Source organism: Chrysoperla carnea, chromosome 5 (genome assembly GCF_905475395.1).
Source record: "Chrysoperla carnea chromosome 5, inChrCarn1.1, whole genome shotgun sequence".
Lineage (NCBI taxonomy): Eukaryota > Metazoa > Arthropoda > Insecta > Neuroptera > Chrysopidae > Chrysoperla > Chrysoperla carnea.
Window position 1 is genome coordinate 57207290 of NC_058341.1, and position 24521 is coordinate 57231810.

The 24521-nt window shown below is 30.9% G+C and overlaps 1 protein-coding gene across 1 annotated transcript in view; it reads right to left on the minus strand.

Moving 5' to 3' along the window:
• Positions 1 to 1428: 1428 nt before the first annotated feature.
• The window catches only part of LOC123299888 (uncharacterized protein CG3556), a 33174-nt gene continuing 10081 nt past the window's right edge, over positions 1429 to 24521 (minus strand). Inside the window, exons 2-8 of the mRNA XM_044882293.1 lie at positions 23810 to 23983; positions 15656 to 15953; positions 11057 to 11304; positions 5941 to 6101; positions 3897 to 4098; positions 2426 to 2782; positions 1429 to 2260 (exon numbers count right to left, since the gene is read on the minus strand). Of these exons, the coding sequence (XP_044738228.1) occupies positions 2199 to 2260; positions 2426 to 2782; positions 3897 to 4098; positions 5941 to 6101; positions 11057 to 11304; positions 15656 to 15953; positions 23810 to 23894 (1413 nt within the window). The 5' untranslated portion in view covers positions 23895 to 23983 and the 3' untranslated portion in view covers positions 1429 to 2198. The remainder of the gene's footprint in view (positions 2261 to 2425; positions 2783 to 3896; positions 4099 to 5940; positions 6102 to 11056; positions 11305 to 15655; positions 15954 to 23809; positions 23984 to 24521) is intronic.

Consider the following 24521-nt stretch of genomic DNA (forward strand, 5'->3'; position numbering starts at 1 on the left):
TATATACAGTGTGTTTAAAAAAAAAGAGTTTAACAGAATTTTGTACATACTTTTTTTTTGAGAAATGATTGTCAAAAAATAAAAAATAAATTTTTCTTGTGGAATAAAAGGGAATTCGGCATTTTTGTTTTGAAGCAATTTTTTAAACCTAATTTATATCTCAAAGCTAGGAAATAAAAGTTTTATTCAAGCATTTCATGATATTTTTTTACAAAGCCATTTTATAAAATATTTAATGAGTATTTTTTTTTTGGATTAAAATTAGTTTTTTAAATGTGGAAGTTAGTAAAATAGTTTTTCCCCATAAATTTTACTAACATTTATGGTGTAAGAGCTTTAATTTCACGAAAAAGTTCCTTTCAAGACGACTGGATTTTGTATATTTCTTTCTAATTGAAATTAGGAAGGGACGAAAAAGTCTGGCACATGAGGACCTTCCAAGAGTCTCTGTTCGCAAAGTTGTTGGGGTTACAGAACACTGGTGGGGCGGCAGGCATGCTGAACGCCTGGGCCTGGCAGTGTATCACGATTACTGCAGAAGCTGTCACAGTGGTAAGGAGGAGGAGACAATGTCTCAGCTTCTCTGTCACTGCCCAGCTCTTGTCATGAGAAGATGGACTTACTTGAGCCAGCCTCTCTTTCACGACCTCTCCGACCTGGAGTCCGACGACGTCAAAGCTCTCCTGCTGTCCATAAACAGCTCCAAATGGTTCATGGAGTAGTGGCCGGTGATGGGCCAACCCTTTTTCGGTATCACAACGAACCCTATGATCTAAGTATGTCCCACCCCAGGACAGCCACTCTAACCTAACGTAACCATAGTACCTAAACTGAGTGTTGACAGCTGTGTAAATTTGTAGATTTCACTATGAAAGACATGCGTAATTTTAAGCTCCCCATCAAAGAAATGAGCAATTTTAAGCTCTTGTAAGGGATAAGTCATTCCAGATTCTTTAAGTTTTGTTTAAATAACAAATATTGAATTTTTATTACTATGGGTCCAATAATTTTACTAACCTTCACGTTTTCAAAGAAAATAAAACAGACAATGGAATTTTTCTCACAGTCATACCATAATAATAAACTTTATCAATATATACAAAAAATTTATATATTCGCAAATAAAGTTTTTCTAAAGCGTAAAAGTTTTTTTTTATATAATATATATATAATTTTAATATAATATAATATTCAAAATATATTACGAAATTTGTTATTAATAATAATTTTTTTCTTTGGAAAATCTATTTTGCAACAAAGTCAAATAATTTTTTGAGAGGAGTGTTTGGTTGGGGATTGTTGTGAAAAAATATAAATCTGAAATTTTCTCTACTTCTAGGTATGAGTTATTACATACAAATTTTTTTTCGCAATAAGCAATTTTTTGTTTTGATTCTTTGATCTTATCAAATATACAATTTGAAATAAAATTTAAAAAAAAATTTCGTTTCTATACGTTTGGGGTTTTCCTAATACGGTTATTCTAAAAATAAGTAATAAAAAATTGGTTTATGATTATGTTTAAGTATTTAAACTTTAAAAGTTTTCGATCCATAGAACATTTGAATTTCACGTTTACAATTCGATACGATGTAGAAATTATTCGGGTTTGTAAAATTAAAGTATAACTTAATGATACATGTATCGTGTTCGATGCAGAGATCTTTATATAAGTGGGCAGATCTTAAAAATTTGAAATACGATTACTTAAAAATCCAGCGACGCCGATTGAGTGGCTGCGAATTAACTAAAACAAACATGCGGTTTGCCATTTTGTTTATATAGTTCTAGTCACTTATTAGGAGACGTTTCAGATTTGTCGAATTCTAAAACTTGAAGAACACTGCCCAGTTATATAGACATGAGCGAAGTTATATGGATCGATTTTTATAACAGATAAGGCTTGTGCTTCAAAAAAGATCCCTTCAAGATCCTCCTTTGCAAGTAGTAATTCCATGGGCATATTTCGGCGAATTATTTGTAATATATTGGAAGCTGTGATCAAGAAAAATGCAACCAAAAGAGAATCGAGTCAGGGGATCGATAATATATATTTGGGTTTAAATACTTAAACACAACTTGACTAGTTTTGTGTCCGCACGCGCATGCTTTGGTTAAAATCGCCGCCTATTTTTTTTAATTTTGCAAAATAAGTTTTTCTGGAATTTTCTGGTGATGTGTGTGATAAAGCTTCCAATTTACAATTTTTTATACCAGAATAGATAATGTTCACCATCTTCGACCAGCAAATCATCCACACCTAAAAATAAACAATTATTCTGCTCGTAAATGTTCTTAAATTAACGCTTCGGTTTTAGAGCTCACTGAGAATGTAACCTGGACTCTGAATATGGAATGATTACAAAGAAATGTCAAAAGTATTGAAGTTAAGATTAGACTCTCAATGGCAATTTTGTATCCTTACCTCCTGGGGCAACTAATTGATTAGCTGGTGGATTGCTTGGATCTGGAACTGTTGGTACACGATACAATAACCAATAATGATATCCCATCGGTTCTTCTTTATAACCAGCTAATGTATGTACATAATGCCCATTGGGCCATTCCGATGCCTCAAAGACAAAATGATTATCTAATAAACTAGCGATTTGCATAACGTTATAAAATGTTTCGTTACGTGGAATTGTTAATGTTAGCGTATAATTTTCGGTTACGTTTGTACCGACCCATAAAGTGTATGTAACTGAAACATTTCGACCTTCTGTATCATTCGAATTTGTATGTGGAACATGTGATTTGAAATGACCTTCATCAATATCAACTGAAAATGAAACCAGAAAAGTCAAATATTAGTTTATTGATTAACATCAAAAAATTCATTATAAATTGATTTGTTAGTTTTCGCATGCCAGGCCCGTGCGCAGGAATTATTCAAGGAAGGGGCTCAAACTTTTGTTCGCCATGCTAGGCAATGAGGTCAATAAAAACAAGAAATTCTTTTTTTAGTAAGGGAACATTTAATTTGGTCAAAATGTGATATTCAATCATTTTTTTTAAGTTAACTCTGAGAAGTACAGACAAAAATGCGATGTTTATTGAGCGAGGACTAAACCGTTTAGTCGATCTTCAAACATTATCAACTAAGGTATGTTTTGGGACGACGCAAGGTTGAAAAGGAGCGTTCCTTCGTCGCTGTTGTCACAGGCAAAACTTCGAGTGTATTTTCACAAACCAGTCGGCCACTAAATTGGTCCACTCTATATATTTCTAAAACCAACTCGAACCGAACTTCCTACATAAAAAGAGAGGAAAATTGAAAAGGAAATTTATTCTAGTATATGGCACGTAAAAAATTCATGAACTCTTACTTTCTGCCGCGTGATAAATAAGCTCTTGAGTCGATGTGGAGCATTTTCTCTCATGGGTTATGTATATTTCAGAGAGGCCATTTTCGAGATAGAGGGGAAGAGTGAAATAAAATTAGTAAAACTTAATAAAATTTAAGTAAAAATTGAAAAAGTTTCTGCGCCGTACCAAATATGCTCTCTAATGATCGCACAAACGTTATACATACTGCTGGCATACATTTTCCCCTCTCCCTCTTCCCAAACGCCCGAGAAAGGGTAACATGGCTTGATTGATATTAGTCGGGAAGGGAGGGAAGAATATGTCTGCTATCGTTACGTAACATTTGTCACTAAGGAACTTATTTGGCAAGGAGCAGAAAACTTTTTCTATTTTTAATTTACATTTTTTCTCCCTTCCCCTCTATCTCGAAAAAAGCCGCCCTGCCATATATATGTCCAATGAGAGAAATTGCTCAATATCGTCTTCATTAATTTTTTTAGGTGTCATATGCTAGAATAAATAAAGTAGGCTGTCTAATTAGTAGGCTGTTGATTACAGAAACATGAATAACTACTGACGTTACTTACCATGATTTTCCAAATCTGAAACATGTCCACATTCTAATGTACGTATTGCGCTAAGACCACGCCATGACAATGCTAAAATTGCATCTGTCGTAGCAGCAATATCGCCAAAATTGCCATTTTCAGTTTGATGACTCAATAGCCATCGCACAGCGGCTGTACGATTCCAATGATTATTGATTGTATATTCTTCGTTTTGTAGGGCCTGTTCAAAATGTAAATAAATATTGTTAGTTTATGTGTTCGAACATTAATTAAAGTTTTTTACAATTTTATTTACATTACTGTATGTTCAGTTGCCTATATACAATAAAGATTAATGGTGTGGATATATTTCTTTACAGACGGATAATTTTATTGACATTTATATAAATACCTATATGCAAGCAAAAAAAAAATGAATAAAATATATTTCAAGAATCAAGAATTATCGTCAATTATCCTTGTTTTATATTTTTGAAAACGCATCTGTTTGCGACTAAAGAAAAAGAACAATCATTTATTATGTAACAAAAAAAATAATCTATCTTTTTTTAGCGAAATAGATAACTTTATTGACATTTATGTAAATACAATTGCCTGTATTATAAAAAATAATCAATATTATTCCTATTTTTATATAATAATAAATGATTGTTTTTATTATATTGAGTTTTATATTTTTATTATATTATATTATTCTATTATGTACGTATGGTAATTAATGTAAATATATATAATATCCAAAATAATTTGACCTTAAACTACAACATAAAACGAAACAATTCGTTAATACCCTGTGTTTGATATGAAAGCTCTGGAACTTTTATTAGAAGTAAACATGACGCCAAATGTAATTTAATATGATCAAACTAGAATTAGCGAGAACTGGATAAGAGAGTAAACATCTGAACTATTCACTAACGTTAAATGAGAAAGAGGCTCGCGATACAATACATATATGCCGATATTACCAAAACGAAGATATTATCTCAATTCAAGGGCTTTTTTAAGCAATTATGTTGCAGCTATTAAGAGGCACTAACTAGGACGCAAATACTCTAAGCATTTGGGTAGTACATCACGGCTTCTGATTAAGCGGCGAATATTTTACTTCATATTTTTCTAGCCTTCTTTCGCTCAAATATTTATTCGATTCCGTAGAGCAACCATTAGTTGGTGAATTATGGTGATAGGTAGTCCAATACTAGTTTATAGTAGGTATATTTATTTTCTTTGAGTGAGTTTCTTTGAATTGCTGAAAGGATGAATTTTTATTGAGTTCGATTTGAGACATAGTTATTGAAATCAATACCACGATACTCGAACTAAATTATATATTCAGAAATTTTGTTAAAAAACGTACAACAGACTTACTTATATCCATATTTCGTTTGCAACGCAACCATCGTCAGTAGTAAAATTTATTCACATAACATTATTTTCAAAGTTACAAATAAATTTGTAAAACATTACCAAAATTTACAGTAATACAAAAATAAAATAAAATACAAAAACTATCTCGAAGAAAAATAAGTTTTTCAAGGCTGCCAAACTTTTTGTTGCAGGTCACAACAAATTATTTCGTGAGTCTGATAAATTCTTTAATCGACTGTAATACATGTCTATTAGTTGGATTAAAATTTGATATCGTTTTTGAAATGGGTGTGTCCAAGTTTGTTATAAATGATGATGTCTTATGGCTTCACTTTTAACAGTTGTTCATTTTATCCATTCAGAATCAGGCATAGGGCTTTTATCCTAATTGAGAGACTTATTGCCGAATTTGTGGATTTAAAATCGGCGTACACTTTTATTTCAAGTATGGTAGTATTTATTTCAATATCTAATAGTTGCTATGTCAAAAATTATAAAGTTTTACACTAAACACGCGGTATATTATTAACCTACGAAGGTATTGATTTAACCTTGAGAATTTTTCGTTCATTCATTGTATTAAATGTGACATTTACGAAATGAAAAAAGAATTTAATAAAAGGATTGTTTTTTGTTTTGTTTTTTTCATTAAATTCCCCATAGAATTAAATTATTAAATTCGCACACTTACTTGCATAGCTAATGCTGTTGCGTGTAAATTACCAAAACCACCATCAGGTAACTGTTGTCGTGCTAAACCTAAACTTGGCCGACGTACAAAATGTTGTAAATTTCTATGTCTATGATCTTGTACGATACATTTTAATGCTAAAATTACAATTGCCACTGTGTCTGGAAAATAAAAAAAATAAAAACTAAATTTTAATCATTTTGTTATGATTCAAAATTTTAACTTTTTTTTCTGACTAGTTTTCCAAGTTTCATGAGAATATAGTAAATAATCTACGATTTATTGTTTGTTTTCGTAGGTATATTTGATAAATTTGAATTTTAAATTTGAGTTTGGTGAAGTTGATGTCTCGAGAACTGTAATTCTGAACAGCTTTTTTTATTTTACCGTGGTATAGTTTTTGTCATGTATAAATTATCCTGTAAAGAAGTTTTCATTTAAATTGGGAAGTTTTTGTTTTAAATTTTAATAAAAAACAATTAATATGGTAATTTTGACCTAAAAATTATGAAAAGCGTTCTCATTTGCTTTATTAAGGACATTTTGACCCAAAAATTACAAAAATCGTACTTATTTAAGTGTATTGTTTTCTTTAGCATATATTTTTATTAGCTCATTGGATTTTGAGTTTGAATTATTTGAAGCTGATATCTAAAGAGAACTATAATTTGAAATGAATTTTTGCTGGTTGCATCGTTTTTGTCGGATTCAGATTTGCTAAAAGCGAAGTGTTCTAGAAAATTGAAAAACATTTCTTAAATTGAAATTTGAAATCCAAGAAAATTTTATTATAAATAGTAATTTTGACTCCAAAATGTAATTCATTTTATTGAGTTGTATGCCTATTTCAAAAAATGAAAATTTCTAAAACTGGATTTTAAATTTGAGCCCGGTGAAGTTGGTATCTCAAATATTTCTTAACGGATTTTATAAATCAAAAATGGATTTGACAGGTCTAATTAGAATAATCGATTTCGTGAAAATTGAGGGAAAAAAACCAAAATGTTACTGTTTCCTTAAGTGAAATCCTTTAGAAAACAAATGAAAACAAACAATCGATTGCGTAATTTGTTGAAATACCATGTATAGACAGTGTTGATTATGGAATTGTTTGTTTTTTCACGTCATATAAGTAAAGAGAGATAGCCAACCATACATACATGACACGTGACTGATATTCCCATGTTATACATACTATACAATGTTCGAACCAAATTTGCGCCCTCAGGGGTAAACAGTGATGTTTACGAAAAAAAAGGTTCAAACAAAAGTTGTTTATTTTTTATAAGGAACATTTCTTACATTTAAACTTTTGTTCAATCTCTAACGGTTTACAAGACGGGTCTTACGGACCCAGGACCCAATTGACCTATGTTACTCATTTACGATTCGATCACACTTTTAACGTCTTGAGCACGCTGTAAAAGCTTGATATCTTTTTTCGTATTTGAGTAATCGTATGGTCTGACAGACAGGCAGACAGACTGACAATTGGAAATGCACTAATTAGGTGATTTAATGAACACCTATACCAAAATTTAATTCATAGCATCAATATTCTTAAGCGTTACAAACTTGAGACTAAACTTAATATACCTTGATACATGTTATATACATGGTATAAAAAGTGAAAAAAAGTTGTTTTCATTTTTAATGAAAATCATTTGAGGTATTTTTGATTTGGAAATCTGAGCACCCTCGAAATAAGGATACAGTATTACAAAAAAACATATTAATTGTAGACCACAAATGTACGCTACTGACACTAATTTCCGTAATGCCTGTGGAAATCCAGTGTAGAAATTGAAATACCAACGCTTCCATATTTTTATACGTGAATAGTAATGAAAATCCAAAGTCATTTATACAATTCTTGACATAACGTGCAGGTGTATTTATAAAAACAAATTGTATACAATTTCCCATGTTATAATTATGTATAATATCGATTTTAAATTAATTTTCTAGTTCACAGAAAGAAAAAACATAAGAGGTTCCTAACCTTTGACAATACACTCACTATAATGTAGGCTCTTTTCATGTCGTTAGTAGGCTAACAACTATTTATTATAGTTCATACCGTGATATTAAAAACTTTACAAACTTGATTACTGTCATGATGCGGTCAATTTAAACATTCGAAGGTACAAAATTTCGCACCCGACTGAAATTTGGTAGGATTGACCAAAACACCTTCTTAAATGAAATCTTAAAAGTCCTCATCGATCCGAGATGTGGAAAAAAATTGACGCGGGGTCAAATTTTATAAAAACGGGATTTTCGCGATTTTCAGTGAAACGGTAAGTTTTATTTACGGTAATTAGTTCAAACGAACTTGTAGATCAGATAATTAAATATAAAAAATGTCTCAATACTTTTTTTACTAAGAGCCACCGTGAGATATAACGATTCAAAAAATTAGAAGAGTTGTAATCGTCATATGATTTTATGGATGGACATATAATTCAATGGCTTACATTGAAAATTTAATAATATTTTCTAACAAATTTAAATCAATAATTATGTGAATTTATAAATAAAAAATATTATTTATACATTTTCGTATCTTATTTTCACGATTTCTAATGCAACAAGTTTAATTAATTGCTATATTTCAATAATTTTAACTGGGCATTTACTATACCATTTACATGCAAAGAATTGAAAATTAGTCATAACAGCCACCTTTAAGCCAAAATTATCCACTGCAAGCGCTGGCGTCAATTTGATTGCCGCTACCATGGCTACGCACCCAATGGATATATTTAAGTAAAAATTTTATATGATATGTAAGTTAAACTGACCGAGAGAAAAATATTGTTACTTGTAATACAGCTTCAGTCATGTATTTACGTAACTTATACATATTTAACGAATGGAACTCTTCCAACTTTTTGAATCGTTATATCTCAGAAACGGTGGCTCTTAGGAAAAAAAGTAATAATAATATAATTATTTGATCTACAATTTTTGTCTGAGCTAGTTTTTAAAATAAAACCTTTTTGCTGAAAATCACAAAACACCCATTTTTGTAACCTATGGCTCCGCGTTCAGGATTGTGTGAATTATTGTAACTTCATACAATCATATTTTTTTTAATATTTTGACCGGATCATTAGCAATCATACTGAAATTATGCAAGGTACGAAGGCGAAAATAGCTCTTATACAGCATTTATGGGCATGGCTTTAGCGTTTTCCATTTTTCCACGAATTTTTCAATAATAATATATTTTAAAAGTTTTCCCGATATTAGCATTCAAACTTTTTGGATTAACGTTAAATTGCATAAACTATTTCCCAAGACCCATTTAATTTCTATAAAAATTTTTTGGTTAATGAATGGAAGCAGAAGATGTCTTTAGTCGTTAAAGTAGTTATTATGTAGTTCTATTGGTTATGTACCCGAGCCATGTTTTGTGGGCCTTTGATCTAAACTAAAATAAATTTTAAAGTTCACCTACTAAATAATTATCAGTGAAACCCATTAGAACCGATATTTGACACACGAGTCGGGTCAAAGTTTTTTAAACGACCAATCAGAAATGGTGCAACCGAAAGTTAGCAAAAACTTATTATTGGTATTTGAAACAAAAATCGATACGGTACAAAGTGTGCTTTCCTCTCCTTACGAGAAATTGATTTAAAGAAAAACGGAATTTTTAACCTGTACATTTTTTTATGTCGCTGTAAGGACTATATTATTAGCATACTATTATTATTATATTTTCAATAAATACAAAAAAATAACAACTTTAGTTTGTAATTTAATAATATTGGTCGTTCGTACCATAGGTAATCTAAAGTTTATAATATATTGAAAGAAAATTAGGTCATGGCATTAAACAATGGACGGAGGCAAATTAACAAAAATCAATATAGAAAAAAATTTATTATTTTTATAGGTATTTTTAACGTTTTGATATATGGTATTACGATGACGTTACGATTTGTGGTTCGAATTTTTCACTGAGTGTAATTTAGAATTTTTTTTTTTTTTTTTAATATACTAGTCTCGTATTTGAACATATTTGAGCTGCTTCATTTTACCGAATTGACCAACTTTTTTATTTATGAAAATTCGTTTGAGTAATATACATTCATTCTCGCAGCTCGAAAACTTTTTAGTCGAACGGAAATGCTTCACTTTTACGGATATCTGCTTTTTTGTTTAGTAGTTTTGTACTAGAATTAACAAAATTGGTCAGTTGTCCGTAAAATGAAGTTCACTAAAAATCAGGTAGTTATTAATGGCTTAAAAAATGCTCGGAGTTAAACTTATACGTTTATAGTCCTAAAAATTTGACTTTAATACTGTGTTGCAATTTTTTGTTGCAATTACCAAATATAAATATTAAAGTGATTTCACGGTAATTAAGGTAGTACGAGCACCAAGGAAAGTTTAGATTTTTGGTTGAAATTTTTTGTACTTTATTTTCAACTTTGATAATGAATTTTGATATAATATAATAAGAGTAAAATTATTCGAAATCTGCGTTAGTTTTCGAAATATCGACAGCTAAATAATTAATCAAAATTTTCAATTTTCGATATTTTGAAAATTATTCTAGATATCGAAAAATTGTATTCTTATTGTTCGTCTTATATTGTCAAGTTATAACATAATTCACCATCAAAACTGAATATATGTACTTTTTTTAATTTTTGCCCCCACTTCCGAGCTCATACATCCTTAATTAGTTGGGCACAACAGGTTTAATTTAAAAAGTAATTTTGTAATTTCTACGGACTAGTTTTGGAGAAATTTGTGAAAACATATCATTCATCTACCGTTTTCCCATAAGGATAATGTTAAATATGCCTACTAAGTAATTCATTTATTTAAATAATCGGGCAATACTCCTTAAAATTGATTGATTTGGACTTCATATAAAAAAAATCAAGCCTTTTATCCAACATTGTCCTGGCGCTCGTACATTCTTAATAACGTATAATAAAGCCATATTTAAAACTGAATGGAATGGCTTGCCTCTTCAGCATTTTTCGAATACCATAACATTTTTGGATAATATTGTAGTAAATTGCTATGGAATCCATGTAAGAAATATTTTTCTTACACTTACACTCTGATTTATTAAAATATTACAATTACTTACCGATATTGTGATCATTCACAGCATTTGCAATGTCTAATAAACGTCGAATTGGTCGTTTTCGTACATGAGCAGAAGCACTACAAGCACTTAAAACTGATAATGCAAAATCAGCATCTCGTTGTGACTCATGATGTAAAAGGGTTCCAATTAAATCATGGCCATGGAATTGTCTTGGATCATGGCACAATGTATTCAAAGCTAATGCATATTTAGATAATTTTCCTGGGGACAAAGGGTATTCATGATGTCTGGAAAATTACATAAGTGAAAATTAGAAAATATATTTTACGACAAAAAAATACGAACATTTTAAACGCAAGAAATGAAATCCCTACACAAATCAGGAAAAGAGCTGATGATTTTCAAGTTTTAAAAATCACCACGATACCAAGAACACAGAAAATGAAATTGTTGTATATGGAGGAAGCGCATAGTTTATTTAGTTTCTTGATAACATGGATATGTTAAATGTACTTATTTGCGCTTCCACTATTATGAGAATGGTATAATATACTAAGTACACACTAATAATTTTAAAACGGCTTAAAGGACTTTCAATCGAACATAGTCATGGAAAATCCCGATTGACTACTTTAAATAAATAAAAACTTTTTATCTGTTTTAAACTTATCTCTCTTGTTAGGGATTCTGTTGCTATCTTTTTTGTTAGGGATTCAAAGCAGATATTTCATACGAAGCACTCCTGTAATTGCTAAATATTAGAAATATTAGAGATGAAATGGATAGTGGTTTGGTCGGATACCGGATATTTGGCAAGATACGAGCGCCGGATAACTGGCTACTGGATATTCAGCCCGGTAGTTTCACTTTATTCCACTCGTCGTAGTACTAGTCAGACTATTTAGCAGTTCTGAAAAGAAAAAGCCCGACAGAAAACCATGAGAGAGTATATAAAAATCTTTAACGACGAATCTTCTTCAGACAGTAACGGATCATCGCCGTCTTCATCACCTGCTCACACGTGAAGATCATGACACTATTTGGGACTACTTCAATGATTGCTAACGAGATTGCCTTTTTTTCAATGACATCTCGAATCGATCGCAATCACGAACCATACATTTGGTGGTCAGTTAATTTGAATCAGTACCCGAATTGTCAGGATTTGTTAAAATTTATTTTTCTGCACCTGGCAGCAGCGTTTACAGCGAAAGATTATTTTCAGAATCTGGTCTTCTATATGAAGCCAAGCTAAGTTGACTCTTACCAACAAGTTTTAGATTTTGGCTTTTTAATTTTGAGTGTACTAAAATAATTCATAAAACAAACATTTTTGACGTACGATTATTAAAATAAATTTGTGTAAACTAATGATATTTTTTTGAATTTTACTTCCGGAATTCGGCCGGATACTAAATTACTATCCGGTATCCGACCGGATAGTAAAAACAGGCTAGATAGGCCGGATATCGGATATCTACCGAATATCCGTTTCATCTCTACTATATATTAAAGACTTTTATATGAATTTTTGTTGTAGTTAAAATTCGTAAGGACGTCAGATAAAAAGTCAGTAATCTAATAAAAAATGGTATTCATACTGTGCAAATTTCAAAAATACTATATTTTTCAAAAGATATGTGAGCCGATAGAAGTTTCTTCTAGTTAAAATATATTTTGAATCTTTAATTATCAATACGAAAACTGTGAAAATTTCAATCAATTTACATTAACACTAAATTATTTTCTCTTTTCCTGACAGCTGTTAAGCGAGATAAACATTTTTTTTTCTTTTTATATTTTTATATTAAAAATAAAAGTACAAAATAATTTTCCCCAAGTAAAAATAGATTGGATTTGCAAAATATGCGTAAAAAGGAATTAAAATGATTCAACCGAAAATTCCAATGTTTCATCGAACGTCTGTCGGCATGTGTTTTAATACCGTGCAATCCTAAAAAAGAGAGGGTGAGACGGGAAGTCGACGGAAACATTAATAAAAGAGAGATGAAAATATAATTTATTAAATAGGATACTGTGAGGTTCGTAAAATTTATCCTTTGATCTCTTTAATTATATTATTAAATTATTTGTAACAGTTCGAATATATCATAAAACGAATGTTTTAGAGTGGTACGTTTTTGTGAACCGTACGATGTATTTATTTTAATACACACATTTTTTTTTCCTATAGTGTTAAAATACATGTGCGAAAATGAAAGAAAATAATGTACATATTTGAATGAAAAATTCACTTCAGTAGATGGGAGAGAAAAAGAATTTTCTTATCGTCTTTTCTTTTAGCTTTTTTCCATTTCTATTGATTTGTTTGTCAGTGAGAAGAAAATGATACGGCCACAGAAACCACCATGCATGTTTTTATATTATCAACAAGTTTTTCTCAGTTTTTCCTTACAAAATAAATATTCGTTGATACGAATCAGCACACAATATTGAGAGAAAATGGAAAAACTTATAAATATATATTTTTTTCTTAAATAATGTATTTTAAGCCTAAGCATAACAAATACCATATTGCTTTTAATATAGGGAAAAGCATGTGCACCTAGGGACGGACTGAATCTCCAACAAACCTTTGAAAAGGTTTAATTTAAGGGTAATTTTTTTAAAATAACTTGTAATTTTTTTTTCGTGTTTTCTCATGAAAATAATCTCGATCCCGACGAGGTGGAGAAACACTGCTTCGATGAAGAATGTTTATGGGAGACTGAAAACCTTGCTCTCACTTTGGGTGCAGGATTCTACTGAATCAATATACTGTTTTAGTTTCAAAGGAGGTGGGTTGATAAGGACCATTTTCCATCCAGGGCACACCCGAAAATTAAAGTTTTGATTTTCAATTGTTATTGAATGAGAAATGAGATTTATCCCGTAAATAATATAGAAATAGCTTTAGAAAGTACTGCCTAGAAAGAAAGTACAGCGGAACTTCGATAACTGGCACCTAGTAAATTCAGTTTGTAACTCGCACATAATGTTATTTCCCTGTGAGGTATTGATAGTACATATTTATACTACAATTTTCATAAAGCTGACCCCGTAAGTTGCAGTTAGTAAAATATAATGACGTCGGAGTTAGTATAATATAATTGCATCACGAGTCAAAACTTTAGTAATTAAATCATCTGTATCTCAAACTACTTGTCGAAAGAAGTCAAAAACTGATTAACTCCAAAATTTTTCTATTTCCCTTGCGGTTCGAGTTATCGAGGTTCCACTGTATTTCGCCCTTTTTGTATACATTTTTGTACTTTTTTGGCCTTTGAATTGCCTTTCTTTACGAAGCGTTTCATAAACAATCTACACTTTGACCCTTAGTGATTCTACTCATTACAAGCTTGTATATGAGCATTTATTAACTTCTCCCTATAGTAAGTTATTGTAATGGTTCCGAATTTTCCAACATATCTTTACGTTTCATATTAAGGACAAAGCAACACCAATTTGAAGAAGAAGTATGTGCGCCTGTGTGTGTGTGTGTGTGTGTGTGTGTGGACGTAGATACATCCGTTTACATGTTTTTCGTTGTCGATATCATGCGAACAAACAATTATATCGATTTCATTAAGATGTCGATCGAAGCTTATTAACGGCAATATGATCCGAAAAAAATTTCATAACATTCGTTCGAGTCGGGCGAGATTTTTCTTTAATTTTTTTCCTAATCGATATCGCGCGAACAAAAATGGTATCGACCTCGTTGAGGTGCCGATCAAAGCCTATTAGCGGCAATATGATCCGAAAAGGTTTTCATAACATTCTGTCGAGTCGTTTCGAATCGGAAGAATTTTTATTTTTTAAATTTTATGAAACATTTATTACGCTGGGAAGTTATTCATATGGACCTCAAGGGTCGCACCCAGTGTTGTCAACTTAAAAGTTTTACCACTAAAACTAGTGGTTTTTTTCTACTATTTTTCTACCTTTTGTGGGAAAATAATTTAAATAATTTAATATTTTAATATCATTTCTGGCAATATTATTGCTCTCTAGTTGTTTTTTAGTGGTTTTCTATCGCCTGTTTAGTGGGCCTTAGAGTTGAAAGTTGGCAACACTGGTCGCACCAGACTCTACCAACGGCTTGTTTATGTTGGTTCAGTGTTTGTTTCGTAAAAAAAATAATTCTAAGGCTCAAAAATAAACAAAAAAGCTAAATACTCATTCTCGGCAATCATTTCTATAACTTCCTATAATAATTCCAGCATAAATCTCATATAATATAAAAATACACATCTTTAAGAATACAAATGCATACAATAATAATTGAAAATCAAAACTTTTTTCCGAGTGTGTGGTGGGCGAAAAATGACCTTTATCAACCCACCTCCTTTTAGTGTGTTTACCTAGCTCGTGAATGAAAATACTGATAACTTTCCTTGTTGCAGAAAGCAATTTCTTTTGTACAGTATGCGATGGTTTTCCTAACATAACAGTAAAGTCTTTTTTGCCACAACAAAAAATTTATTTCAAAACGTAACTTTGTACTATAAAAGATAGCTTGTAGCAAATTGCTATCATATGGCTCTTATAATTTTTTTGAGTGATGAAGTTATTTTCATGAATGTTATAAATGTGGTATCACTGGGAAGATTGAAAATTATAATAAATTTAACTTACCTCCATAACATAATTAAAATTTCAATTTCCATCTGTTTTGTGGATAACTGTGTTTCCGGTGTTGTTTCTGGTATTTGATTAAGCTCCGTATAAGGAGCCAATTGTAATGCCAACAATACATCTGGGGTGTTATTAAACCATCCCCAATCTTGTGCACGTTGCGAGCGCAACCAGCTTAATGCTTTCTCTACGGCTACTTCACTTATACTGGGTTCCGTAGGTGAAACACCACTACTTGACCCGTCTCCTCCACCATAGTCATTTGTGTATGCATTTATTGGTATGTCAGTGGAATCATCTGGAAAGAGAAAAAAAATTTTGTATCTTGTAAAATGCTTTTCTCACTAGTTGAAGTGTAAATGGTCAATTATTAGACATAATCGAAACATAATCGAAAAACGGGTTCATATGCCCATGAGACGAGCTGTTTTTGAGTTATTTCCTGAAATACTATAAAATAAAAGATTTCTAGATTCAGTGTTCAAAAATTATCTGTCTAATCGTTAAAGTAATTCGATTTTTAGGTCAAAATTATCTTATTTATAAGTTTTATCGAAATCGGAAATATATTACAAATATATTTGATGGGATTTTTACAATTTTCTTATTTTACAAAATATAGTTTAGTTCTGATTTTCATAAAACACGACATATTAGATAATTTTGACAAAAAAATGGGGTAGGATAAGAGTAACAACGACAGGGCAAGAACTATCTCCGAAAATCCTATAAAATAAAGCTAGTATAGCCTATCCTATATTCTATAAAATAAGCTATTATATCGTATAAAATATATATTATTATATCCTAAAAAATAAGAAGCTATTATCTATACATATAAAATGGTTTGTCCTGATTGACTGACTGGCGGATCAACGCACAGCCTAAACCGCTGATTGTTTGACTTATGTATCCGATAGGAAAGGGTTTTCCGATATTCTATCCCTAAGGGAGTGAAAAAGGGTGAAATCATGCGAGCAAGGGAGGTGAAGGCTATAACGCGGTGTATAAGCTAGTAGTCTTTAAAACAAGTAATAAGACATGAGAAGACATTTTGAAAGAAACGCTAATAAAGATAAAAAAGATATTTTGAGCCAAATAATAAATAATATATTCATAGAAAATACATATTAAAAAATATCCATCTTTCGTCAAAATTTGTATTTTATTACATACACGCATAAATTTGTTGGAAAAAATATTATTTTCTATAATCTCTAATCAATCCAAAAGTATTCGGCTTTTTGCTGATTTATAGTATTTAACTAACTGAACTGAAAAATATTCTCTGTGTAAGTTGATGAATTCATCACTATCATTGGTAAACTATATTGGTCATTCAGAAAATCTCCACAAGAAAGGCGTATGCTAACGTTCAGATTTTTGTATGTAAAGGCCTCAATTTAAATCGTATTCAAATCAAATGATTGGTGAATCTATATACTTATATACAGTATATCAGCTCCTGTAGTAGTTGTGGCACACTGTCAGGTCTAGACGTTCGCATGCCTGCCGCTCAGCCAGTGTCCTGTAATAACCGCAATAACTTTGCTAATGGAGGCCCTTGAAAGAAACATAAGATCTTCAGAACCACAAAAACCACAAGTACGTTCCTCCCTCCGTCTAATAACGGCCCTTTTTAAGATATAATCTTTAAGGACCAGCTTGCAGTTCGCGAACGGCAGTCCTGGATGGCTATTGATGCTTGTGCCAGACAGCATCGTGCAATTTAGATGGGCGTTGTAATGACACTGTCGCATCTTATCCTAAAAGACTAACCCTTGACATTTACTACATTTCTTTATTATACGCAGTTATGCAAGAGACAGATACCAGCATGTTATACACGTTCTTAAACAATAGACAAAAAAAAAAAAAAACTAACCCGATAAACAAACCTTTTTAACGTGTTAATATACGATAAAAACCCATTACTTTTTTGTAACAAAAAATGTGAATTTATGACAAATTTTCCTTGGAAAATGAGACAAAACAAAAAACGTGAAAATATTTTTTAATAATAACTCTACTATATATAAACAAACGAAAAAAAAACCGGTTATGTATTATAATCCTTACGCTATCTCGTTTGAATAATGTTCGTTTATTTGCTAGATTAGACCTTGAGCCCACAATGAAGGAAAATTTCTCTGAATTTTGTACCCTGTATACATGAAATATATATCAAGGTATACTAATTTTAGGCCCAAGTTTGTACGCTTAAAAATATTGCTGCTATGAACAAAATTTTGGTTGTTCGTCCGTCCGTCCGGCCGTAAACACGATACCTCAAAAAGGAAAAAAGATATTAAGCCGAAATATAGCGTGCTCAGGACGTAAAAAGTGAGTTTGAGTTCGTAAATGAGGAACATAAGTCAATAAGGTAAACCGTTAGAGGTAGAACAAAAGTTTAAATAAAAAAAATGTTCCTTGTAGAAAAAGATAAACAACTTTTGATTGAAATATATTTTCGTAATCGTCATTGTTTTCGCAGATTAGGACTAAACTTTGGGGTCCATTTTCTCCAAAACTGTCAAAGATAGGCAATTGAAAATTTGCAGATAAAATCAACTAGCGGCCTTGTTCTAGATTCTTGAAAAACGAAAAAAATTTCTAAAAAATTCTTTCGGAAATTTTCGAAAATCAATACAAATAATTGTGTTCGTTGTGGTTTTTGAACTTTTCTATTTTATTAAAATAATGCAAGCTCCGAAATTCGTACATTCAACACTTTCTATACAGGGTGTTTCAACAATTAACTCAATGAATTTTTTTTCACTTGTTTTTGTTTGCTATTTGGTGAATTAATAAAGATAGATTTGAAAAACACTGAAAAAGTGGTTCAAATTTTTATTGGGGCTCGAGTTTTCATTTAGTGATACGTAGAAATAAGTGGCAGAAAGTTTGTAACTATGAAAAATAAACCGCTCCAAGACTCCTGTGATCTGTTTGTACTGGTATAGGAGCAGCAATGTCACGAAAATTTGATTTCTGGATTTTGGATACTTCTTTTTTTTTTATTGAAATTACTGCGATTACTAGTAACATTTCGAAAAAATTTGCGTAAATTGCTCATTTTAAAATCATTTTCAGATTTAAATAAAAAGAATTCTGTTTTATTTATTTATGGATATTTCAATTTCAGAGATAAATAAAAAGAATCTAATTTAAACTTGCCAGAGAGTAATTAAGTTTCTTTTCCTGTGCGCAACAAGTGTTTGTTAAGGCAATCGCTTTCGGGTGCAAGATGAAATTCATCGCTACGCAAATTAAATAAGCAAAGGAAATCTGAGTTCAGAACTCTCGAAAATATTGCCAATTCTCTTAGCAAAATGGTAGACATTAAGAATCGTAGAGAAATTTCCTTTTATTATGGGAACACGGTCTATATATACATACTCGAGTGTAAATGATGACAACGACCTCTTTTCGAATCCCCCTATGCATTCATACACTAAAATTAAATGCATGTCGAAACCACACATCTGTCTATCCGTCTGTCCATTATATTTAACTTATCTATTAATATTTTATTATTTTAATATAATCATTCAGGTCATTATAATATCAATGGTATTCCCATATGACCGACCGACCGACCGACCATCACTGGCTAGGCTAGGATATGATAGGATAGGATGGGCTTGTGGTATGTGTTTTTATCATAAATTTAAATATTTTCCCTTGAATTTATTATAAAGTTTTTCACATGATAGGCAGCTTGTATTACACTATATAATACACAGGGAGAACAATTCTTTGTCTGAAAATGCAAATACTTTCTTTTGATAACTTAAATCGCACCCAATAAAAGGTAAAAAATAACTTTTTATGATAGTGAGACGTGAATGAAATATTTCTTTTTTACTTTCTATAGTGCTATTAGAGCTTTTACCTTAAAAACATTTTTACTTCAATTTTTAATTTAGAATTAACAAGTGAAAACAAACAATTGACTGAGTTAATTGTTGAAATACCATGCATAGTCAGTGATGATTTCTTTATCACATTACACATACAAACATGTGACACATACATAACTGATAATCAAGTATAGTACATATTATAAAATTTCCGCCTAATTGGCGCCCTCACGGGTAAACAGTGATGTTTACGAAAAAAATGTTTCAAACAAAAGTTGTTTAATTTTTGATAAGGAAAAGTTGTTTAATTTTTACATTTAAACTTTTGTTCTATCTCTAACGGTTTACAAGGTTTACATGATGTGGATAAAACCACAAGACCCAATTGACCTATGATGCTCATTTACGAACTTGACCTCACTTTTTACGTCCTGAGTACGCTGTAAAAATTTCAGCTCGATATACAACTTTTTTCTTTTTTGAGTTATCGTGTCCACAGATGGACGGACGGACGGACGGACAACCGGAAATGGACTAATTAGGTGATTTTATGAACACCTATGACAAAATTTTTTTCCTAGCATCATTATTTTTAAGCGTTACAAACTTGGGACTAAACTTAATATACTATGTATATTTCATATATACATGGTATAAAAAACATATGCGTATAAAAACTATAGTTGAAGAGATGAGAAGAAATAGGAAAAACAATTTAATTTTAACGCTTTCATGATATTTCTTTTAATTTTATGTTATAATAATATTATAATGCCATCAATAGAACAGGAAAAAAATGGCAGGAACAAATAAACAGGAAGAAACTAACTAATTAAGATTAGAGCTATAAATGTCAAAAATTTTGGCTTGATGCTGCCCTTTCGGTCGCCATTTATTTTGTTTTCAAAAATTTTCGAAAGTAGAATTTTCTGTTATTTTTTGTGAATTTTTCACAAGGTCACTAGTTGAAGCTACTTGCAAATTTTCAACTGCGTATCTTTTATTGTTTTGGAGAAAATGGACACCAAAGCTTTGTCCTAATTTGCTCCCTCACAGTCACGGGTAACAATAACAATTACGAAAAAATGTTCCAAGCAAAAGTTGTTTATTTTTATTTAAAGGAAATTTATACTTTTGTTTAAAAATTAAGAAGAATGAGGAACGTAAATGTTTTCTCAAAATTTTTCAATTCATCATTCTTTTTAAATGAATATAACGACTAATATTGATAAAAGCCAATTGATCTACTAAATTAAAATTACGGTAAATTAAAAAGTAAATTCCATCATTAGATTATTCAATACATTTTATTGAAAAAAATTCGTATTGCTCCTTAATTGTTTCACCTTTGAAACTTTCGAAAATTTTGTAGCCTCTAAAATTATGCCACCCTAGGCCTGGGCCTCACGGGCCTAAGCCTAAATCCAGCACTGAGTGCAAATGAGGTTTTGAAGTATAAAGAGCATGTGATAGAAAATGTGAAGAACTTGGAAAATTTGGGTTTAATGTTGTCTTGTAACGGAAGCTGGAATAAACATGAACGAATGAGTATAACGGTGAAGAAAGTTTTGATGGGAGTTTTGGGTTGGAAACAGCGCCAGATACAACGATCTATTTAAAACTATTAATGCTGTAATGCACAATTTTCTTAAAGAGGTATTCTCTGTACTAAAATTCACACCTAATTCATCAGTGAATATCGAGCTAGGAACCAGGAGTGTTGAATATCTTTGCATACAGAGAGCCATTATCTTCCATAATAGAGTACAAGGCCGCAATAAAAGGCTGTGAATAGCGTGCATGAATGAGGGAACGTTAAGTGTATTCATTGAATCTAAATGGCCGAGCGATCTAAGACGTTAGACTCTGACCGTTTGACTACTTAGACTTAGGTTGCGGGTCCGAATCCAGGTAGTGCCAGTATGAACAATTATATTTAATAGGGGCGGTAGAATTGATCACATTGTCGTCGCTTGGATAAGAACGAAGTAATTAATTCCACCAACATCATAAATGTATCTGTAAAATATGGATGTAGATAAATAAATAAAGATTAACAAATAATGATGTGAGTGGCCTCTGTTATATGTCAGAAAAACGGAGGTTAAACCCCATTATTATTAAATGTGTTTTGAACTAATTATTGGATAAAAGATGGCCAAATACCTAAGTATACTTAGAGGAGGAGTGGAAGATGAGTGATTGCAGATTTTCAAATTTACGGGTTTAGATGGAATAATAAGAAAGTTGACGGTGTGCGAGTGTGTGGTCATTTGATAGAAGCTTGTCCTGGAACGGCATATGTAGAAAAAGAAGAAGTGAATAATATTCAACTTTTCACTCCACCGGACATTCTCAATGTGTTGAATCTGAATCACATTACATTGGTTACAGCGTATTTCGGCTTCATTCTTAAAAAACTATAATTCTATTTCCGATAAAGCCGTTTATGTTTTTGTTTATGTCGTTTATGTTACGATTAACTTTAATAGAATAATTGGTAAATTTTTTTTTCTTTGATTTATGAGAGTAATATTGATAAGTTTTTCAGTAAGTAATTTATTTATTTATGTAGTATAACTTTGAATTATTATTTTAATTTATGTCGAATAAAAAATATAACTATATATCAATGTCTAAAACAGCCAACGAAATAGAAAGGTTCCAATCTATTTTGAATTACAAATGTAGAGGTGAAAACACTATATTCTACATTGTCAGATAAGTTTTACCATGCTTTATTGGGTGGGGATCCTGAAGAAAGTATAAGCGATAAGTAAGAACTTCAAGACTGCAGGACTAAGACCAGCAAGGAATCTGAAAAATTCGAGTCATAGAAGTTGTGGAATATTTTGGGTTGAACTCATCTATGTAATACTCTTACATGCTCATTTGGTATAGAATAGAATGTCCCAACATTACCGTGCCGGCAATATATTATTATCTCTCTCCCCCATGGGACTGCCCACGCATGCTTATCAAATTGACAATTCTCTAAAATAAGCTAAAATAACAGTAGCAGATGCGCAGAACAGGCTAAGTCACTTGGAGGATAGAGAGTTCGATAGCAATCAGTCTCACTTTGTCGTAGCACCTTCCACTTATAGGAACTGACCACATAAGAGTATTACATATATGGTTGAACTTTCACTTGTAGAGGTTTTCCACTAAAAATCAATTAATAATATTTTATATGCATTAATTTTTCACATGTTTTACTGCTTGCTCTTCCATCACAGATTAGTTTTGTACCATGTTCTCCAATTACAGTATGCGATAATTAATGATATAACAATATATTCATCAAAATTAAAGCTCAAGCGGAAACCCACACAACTTATTCGAAGAGGTTTTCGAAAAACCATAAAAAAATTTTAAACCGAATTACGTGACTTTCAACTGAAAGTTCTTTTTGATGAAAAATAATAAAAAATTATTTTAAATCTTCGTTTTCCGGGTATTAGAAAATCTTCTCCGTGTTTTTGTAAGTAATGGAAAATTTTTGTGATGTTGTTTGGTGAGTTTTTAATGAAAATTTATTTTCCAAACAAACAATAAAACAAGGGACATATTTTTGCAGGTTGAGTAAACAGGATACATTACTTGTCGAGCAACTGGAAAGTTTCAACATGCGAGGTTAATTTAGTATGAAAATTTAAATAAAATTATTTATGCTTTGATATCAAATGGAAATTAAAAAAAATTTTAAACTGTATATATTTTTCATACAGAGTGTACGCTAACAGCTTAAGGATATCGCGACCTTAAAAATCAGGAAACTTTCAGGAACTTCATCTTTATAACAGAAAAATTGAAAAAATCAGAAAAATAAAATTTAGAAAAAAACCCATTTATGTCAAAACGTTTAATAGTTTTGAGAAAAATGTCTCTTTACTATTATCAAGATAACTTCTTTAAGCCCTTGCTATTCTTTTTTTATCATACATTCCGGATCTAGGAGAAAAGTTATTTTGGTGGATCAGTTTATTTTATAGAGCGGTTTATATTCGGGAAATTTCGGTTAGCTACTTGCTTCGCTCACTTTTTAGGGTAAATTTCTCTTTCCATGATACTGGCATGATTCTATATCCTAATTTCATCCTTCACGATAGTTCTTCGACTCGGATTCTCAGGTAAGCAGTCATAGTCTCGGTTTCGATATAAAGGTTAACAGAAAAATGAACTATACAGCACATTTTGCTTCAAGAGCTACAGTATTAGTACTCGAAATAGAAATATTTTGTTCAAAAATGTAAAAATAAAGAAAGAAGAAGAATCCATAGTGTCTTACCTTGGATGTATTCAGCAATTGAATGTGTTGCAACTACAGCAAATATTATAAAAATTGAATATATTTTTGTAAAACATAACGACATTATACTTGAGGACAAATTATTGCTTTATGGATGGGAAACTTGGTGTTAATTTTGTAATTTTGAAGAGTGTTTGTAAATGTTGAGAACTTCTGAAACAAACAAACAAAAAATTACAAATTAATTTTTTTTATCTCATTCATAATGAACATTAATTACTATTAAAATTGTTTACGATAAATGTGGTATAATAGCATTATTGACTGTCTGCTTGTAACAGAAAAACATAATCTCAATTTTTTACAGTCTGCATATACTGCAATAACATTCAATAACGAATTAATGCATTTACTTAAAGATTAATATTTTTATGTAAAACATACAGAAAAACTTTTTCCAGTCTGCCATTTGAATCAAAGGTAAGACTGTTTCATACAAAAAAAAATTGATTGGCAGACGGTTTTCTCGTGTATAAAATTTAACATAACCAATATTAGTTAGTAAAAAAATATTCTTATGTTAAAGTTTGTACATGCGAAAATCGTCTGCCATTTGTTTTTAGTGTAGGTAATGTACAGTCTTGCCTTTTATTCAAATGCATTGCGAACTGTAAAAAGTTGTTCTCTGGGTTTTACAAATAAAAGTTAATTTTTAACTATGTATAAATTCGTTAGGAATGTTATTTTATAT